At 43.3% G+C, this 6,558-nt stretch overlaps 1 protein-coding gene across 1 annotated transcript in view; it reads left to right on the plus strand.

Annotated features, from left to right (window-relative positions):
* The window catches only part of LOC140431075 (transmembrane protein 80-like), a 39,321-nt gene extending 36,933 nt beyond the window's left edge, over positions 1-2,388 (plus strand). Inside the window, exon 6 of the mRNA XM_072519008.1 lies at positions 1,499-2,388. Coding sequence (XP_072375109.1) covers positions 1,499-1,511 — 13 coding nt within the window. The 3' untranslated portion in view covers positions 1,512-2,388. The remainder of the gene's footprint in view (positions 1-1,498) is intronic.
* The last annotated feature ends 4,170 nt before the right edge of the window (positions 2,389-6,558 follow it).

Genomic DNA, 6,558 nt, shown 5'->3' on the forward strand with positions numbered 1-6,558 from the left:
GGACCCTGGAGCCCGCCCGCGCCGCCTTATCCCGCTGGTAAGGTAGGTGGTTTAATCTACGCCGGCGGGCAGGCATTTTAGCAGCGGTGGGGACTTCGGCCCATCCGGGCCGAAGAATCGCGGGGGGGGCCCGCCAACCGGCGCGTCGCGATTCCCCCCCCCCGCCGAATATCTGGTGCCGGAGAATTCGGCAACCGGCAGGGGCGGGATTCACGCCAGTCCCCGGCGATTCTCCGACCCGGCGGGGGGGGTCGGAGAATCTCGCCCCTGGTGTCTGTAAGTCATTGGAGCAGTCAAGGGCCAAATATCTCAGAAACTTCATACGAATTATTGGTTAATTCAGTTGTGATGCTGGGCGGCATGGTGGCACAATGGTTAGCACTGCTGCCTCACGGCGCTGAGGACCTGGGATCGATCCCGGTCCCGGGTCACTGTCCATTTTGGGGTTTGCTCATTCTCCCCGTGTTTGCGTGGGTCTCAGCCCCACAACCCAGAGATGTGCAGGCTAGGTGGATTAGCCATGCTAAATTGCCCATTAATTGGGAAAAAAATAAGAATTGGCTACTCCTAATTTATTTTTTAAAATTCACTTGTGTTGGGACACCGGGGCCTGTGGGGCTGAAATTGACCGTGCACTAGCCCAGGGTGCCGTATCAGTGGTGAATAGAAAACTTCCATTTTGAGCATTCAATTTCAGGTATAGAATTGTTCGATGAAAAATACCATCAAAACAGTTTCATACACAATCCAAGGTTGCATATAGAATAGTTTGATGCAATACGTCCAAGTTGTGTATAGAATGGTTAGATGCAGAGCAAATCTTCCTGATTAATCCATGAAACACTTCTAGGTTGACTTTTAGATGGGTTAGATACAAAATTAAACCTCGATTCGAGCCTAGAAATGAGCTTCAGCCTCAGAAGCAAGCATCCCATCCTTTAAATATTTCTGTTTCTCTGTTGGCCTCTTGATGAAGTGAAAGTATTAATTTGTACTGAGTTAGGTGTAGTTGTGTGTTCTGGACAAATGTTTACCAGGATTTGGATTGTGACCCAAACTCATTTTGAACAGAACCCTAATAGGCACTCGACACTGGAGAAACCTATTCTTCATTGACTGAGTTAAAACTCAATCCCAGAGAGTAACATTTTAGCCTGACCCACTGATTCACGTTGTACTCAATTAGCCGATCCCTGACTTGGCTGAGCTACTAGATGATTATCTAACAGGAGTCAGCAGAAATCAGCAAAAAAAAAACATTGATTAGATTTTGAAATGAAACTATTATTTCAGTGCTAGAATGTGGAGTTGAATCCAGCTCAGATACATAGAATGGCTTTTATATAAAAAAATCTTATTTGTGTGTAATGTCTTCACTTTAAGTAAGCAGGAAGCATTCTTCAGTGTCTTTAAATCGACTCTCTTTTTCAGTCTGATATTGGTAGTGCTGTCCAAAGACACAAATATTATAGTATATCTTATCTTGTATTTTGCTCAGGTTCTACACATGACGTGACTGGAATGATGCATCATTTGCTTCGGCCACCAAGCTCCTTCTGGAGTTATTTGCAGTTTGTGTCAATAGGATCAAAACTACATTATTAAAATGTACTTTTTATTTTTGTGAGGGACTTTTGTGTAAGTTTTTCCTTTGTATTTCTTGACCTCTGTTTTATCTGATACCTGCAGCCTCAAGGATCTATTGGTTGCCCTTATGTTGCTCCCTGTAGTCCATCATTCAGATATGCCAGACACTATCATCATCATAGAATTTACAGTGCAGAAGGAGGCCATTCAAGCCATCGAGTCTGCACCGGCTCTTGGAAAGAGCACCCTACCCAAAGTCAACACCTCCACCCTATCCCCATAACCCAGTAACCCCACCCAACACTAAGGACAATTTTGGACACTAAGGGCAATTTATCGTGTCCAATCCACCTAACCTGCACATCTTTGGACTGTGGGAGGAAACCGGAGCACCCGGAGGAAACCCACGCACACACGGGGAGGATGTGCAGACTCCGCGCAGACAGTGACCCAAGCCGGAATCGAACCTGGGACCCTGGAGCTGTGAAGCAATTGTGCCAACCACAATGCTACCGTGCTGCCCGTATCATGTCCACAGTATTGCTCACATTGGGAGCTGGGCTGCTCCGGTGGAGTGGGAGTTGAATCCGCATCCGTCCAAGCTTTGGGCTCTGCAGTGAATGATGTAATTGAGCTGGCAATTCACTGAAAAGATTTGAGCACATGATTATTCTTAATTTCAGTTCTGTTGGAGGGATATGGAATTTCCTGAAGAGACTAAGTTCAAAGGATGCTTCACATCATGAGTTGTAGCAGTTTTATAATATTTGTATCACAATTAAAGCATTTATATTGAACACACATCTGGATTAAATTCTGATTGTTCTCCAGTAAGGTGTGTTGTGTTTGGTCTGATGACCATTGTAATGATGTACACCGAATATCTAGTTGTTTAACTAGAAAGATGATTTATTAACAAACACGTGGAAAGATAACGAACAAACTATGATATAGACGATGGCTATTAAATGAATTCAGTGAATTCTCCTGGAGATACTCTTAAGTGAGACTATCCTTCCGTATGACTCACTACCAACTGTCTCAAGTCACGTGGTGGATCTCTATCGCCACCTGTTGATTATGTGAGGAAGCAGATGTTGTCCTTTCCCGACCTGCCGCCCCCGGGGCTGCAGTACAAGGTAGTATCGAAAGCAGGAGTGGGTAAGGTATAGGATATTTACAAGGAGTTTATGGACTGGGAGGAGCCCCGTTTGGAGATCTTAAACGGAAGTGGGAGGAGGAGTTGGGGGGGGAAATGGAGGCTGGATTCTGGGAGGAAGCTTTAGGGAGGGTGAACGCATCTTGCTCATGTGCTAGGCTTAGCCTTAATCAATTCAAGGTAATGCATAGGGCGCATATGACAGTGGCCAGGATGAGCAGGTTCTTTCAGGGGGTGGAGGATGGGTGTGGATGGTGCGCGGGGAGGGCTGCGAACCATGTTCACATGTTTTGGGCATGTCTAAAGCTGAATGGGTTTTGGCAGGGGTTCGCGGACGTTATGTCTGAGGTGCTGAAGGTGAAGGTGGCTCCGAGTCTAGAAGTGGCGATATTTGGAGTGTTGGAAGACCAGGGGGCGAAAGAGGCTGACGTTTTGGCCTTTGCCTCCCTGGTAGCCCGGAGATGGATTTTGTTGGAATAGAGGGACTTGTGGCCACTGAGGCCGGGGGTGTGGGTGAGCGACCTGGCGGAGTTCCTTTGGCTGCAAAACATTAAGTTCGCCTTGAGAGGGTCAGTTTGCCTGGAGATGGAAGTCGTTTATCGACTTCTTCAAGGATAGCTAGGATGTCCGGGGGGGCGGGGGGAATGAAAGGATTAAAATGGGAGACAGCAGGATGGGCGGAGAGGAACGACAGGGAGGGTGGGGCGGTTAGGTGTTATTTATTTATTTGTTATGAGATTTCCTGCTTGTTCTCATTCTGTTTTTGGTTGTGTTCTTTGTAGAGACAAAATGCCTTAATAAAAATGTTTTTTTAGAAAGTAGTGGGTACATTGGAAATGTTGTGCTGAGCCCCACTTGAATGAATAGCGGACAAACACCCAGCAATCCAATTTTAGAATCTATACATTCAAATCTGGATTATAACCAGGTGAAGCACTGTTACTGATGCAGGTGGTGGGAGTAATTTCAGATGATAAGTTAAATGGATTTTCCTTGTTGGTACTGCCACACTAAATAAATTTACTAAAATATTGCTGTAACATTCCAGCAAATTTCAGATAGGCACAATTAAAGAGTCAATGATCACTGTCAAATTTTAAGACAAGCACCTTTTTCACTCCATTATTCAGTTATGCAGTTCTGTTGGTGACAAAGGCCTTTTAGGATATTGAACAGGTCTTTATGAGTACCTGGTCACACATCTGTTAGGCTATTCAATTGCAGTCAGTCCCCATTTTAATTGGCCCGGTATAAGTTTAATTTAAAATTGTGCTCCTTTTAGAGATAGCAGTCTGAATTTACATCATAAATTGTGATTTAGTGTCATTACACATCATCTTTGCATACCATTTAATATTGCTGCACATAATCATTGTGCATCATGTGGCACTGGGTTCCATGACCTGATCGGCACCATTCTGAAGTGAGTGGGATCGCAGGTGTTTGCTTGCATTTGAGGGAACAACAAAATAAACTCTGAAGTAAATTCTTGAACAAGAACATTCAAACCAACATTTTTATTTGCAAGGAAGAAATTGAAGGTTCGGCTGCTGATTTTTCTGCAGAAAAGGCTAATTTCTTGACTTCGCAAGCTGATTTTTGTGGTCCCAGATGTGTCTGTTATGGAGTTTCACCTTGGGTGAGGTAGAGATACCATTTTAAAGGCAGAGAGGAATTTGCTACTGTAAGTAAAACTCCAATGGTTAACTGGTAAGAAAGAAAAAACAAGACTTTTCTTCTAGACAGAACTTTATTTCAACTTGCAGAAACTGGGCAGCACGGTGGCATAGTGGTTAGCACTATGGCTTCATAATGCCAGGGTGGCACGGTAGCACAGTGGTTAGCACAATGGCTTCACAGTGCCAGGGTCCCAGATTCGATTCCCGACTTGGGTCACTGCCTGTGTGGAGTCTGCACGTTCTCCCCGTGTTTGCGTTGGTTTCCTCCGGGTGCTCCGGTTTCCTCCCACCAGTCCCGAAAGACATGCTATTAGGTAATTTGGACATTCTGAATTCTCCCTCTGTGTACCCGAACAGGCGCCGGAATGTGGCGACTAGGGGCTTTTCACAGTAACTTCATTGCAGTGTTAATGTATGCCTACTTGGGACAATAAAGATTATTAGAATTAAAGTTATTAAACTCTTCTAGATCAGCACCTGTTTCTCTTTTATTGTATCCAGTGATGTGCTTAACCTATTAACCTCCAATTATTAAACCCATCCTAACAGATTCCCCTCTTTCTAAAAATGAAAGTAATCATTTAAGTGGAACAAATAAAAAAGAATGATCTGTTTTTCCATTCTATATAATTTGTTTCACAATTGTATCATACAATCAAACAGTTATAGTTCATACAATCAACCTTCCCTAATCTCCCTTAAGAAAAAAGGAAGCATGTATATATAGTTCATAAATTCATAAGATATAGGAGTAGAATTAGTCCATTCAGACCATCGACTCTGCTCCGCCATTTGATCATGGCTGATATGTTCCTCATCTGTTGCCTACAACGCTACAGACCAAGAGCTGGATTGCGTAATCAGCCAGAGCATCTCCTCCCTGGAACACATGAGCAGGAGTAGGCAATTTAGCCTGCCGAGCCTAAACATCTTCAATGTGATCATGGTTGATCCCATCATGGCCTCAACTCCACTGTCCTGCCCGTTCTCCATAACCCTTCAACTCATTATGAATTAAAAATCTGTCGCACGCCTCCTTAAGTTTACTCACTGTCCCTGCATCCGCCGCACTATGGAGTAGCGAATTCCACAGATTCACAACCCTTTGGGAGAAGTAGTTTCTCCTCAAATCTGTTTTAAATTTGCTACCTCTTATTCTAAGACTATGACCTCTCGCTTTAGAATGCCCCACAAGAAGAAGCATCTGCTCCACATCTACTTTATCCATACCTTTTAGCATCCTGTATACCTCAATTTGATCTCCCCATGTTCTTCTAAACTCTAGACAGTTGCTCTCTGTGTATTTACTTATCAGCTGCTCTCCTCTCAGCTGCTGAAATTGAATGTCTCCGATCCCTGGTCAGAATTTAAACTGTCTTACCTTCCCGAGCTGCTCTGTTTATTTATCAATCAGCTGCTCTCCTCTCCACTGCTGAAATATAAAAATGCCCTAAAAATATTTGATAACTTCCCATATAAATTGATAATTTTTAGAGCTCACACCTCTCTTTGGGAAACAATGGGGCAGCTGATGGGTGGTATCAATCCATTTGAGTTTGTAGATTTCCTTGGTCACTTACATTTGCTTTAAACTTACAATATCGATTTGTAATATGTTTTTCAATAATGTACTTTGCAGAATGCATACCATCCCAAAGTGACCTATTGTCTGCAAATCTAAAATACGGCCGATGCTGGAAATCTGAAATAAAAACAGAAAATGCTAGATAAACTCAGCAGAGAAACAGACTTAACATGAGACAAAAGGGAGTGTTATTGGCTGCATTAGTGACTGAAGAAGATGCTGATAATGGTATAAAGGTAAGTTGGAAGAATGTGTCAATAGGAGAATAATGATCAATGCTGGTTGAAAGCAAAACTAAACCAGTGACAGATGGCCCTAGGGGGCCAAACAAAGAAAGGAAAAAAGGGGTCAAAATGAAAGTTCACAGTCTAAAGTTGTTGAACTCAATGTCCAGAAGGCTGTGACGTGTTTAAATAGAAGATAAGGTGTTGTTCCTCCAGGTCTATGTAACATTCAATAGGCCTTGTTTCTGAATACAATTTATTTCAAATTTTATCTGGTACCTTTGAAATGAAGAATACCGCATCAACCGCACATGGTTTCGGCGG

The sequence above is a fragment of the Scyliorhinus torazame genome, chromosome 10, assembly GCF_047496885.1.
Source record: "Scyliorhinus torazame isolate Kashiwa2021f chromosome 10, sScyTor2.1, whole genome shotgun sequence".
In the NCBI taxonomy this organism is placed as follows: Eukaryota; Metazoa; Chordata; class Chondrichthyes; order Carcharhiniformes; family Scyliorhinidae; genus Scyliorhinus; species Scyliorhinus torazame.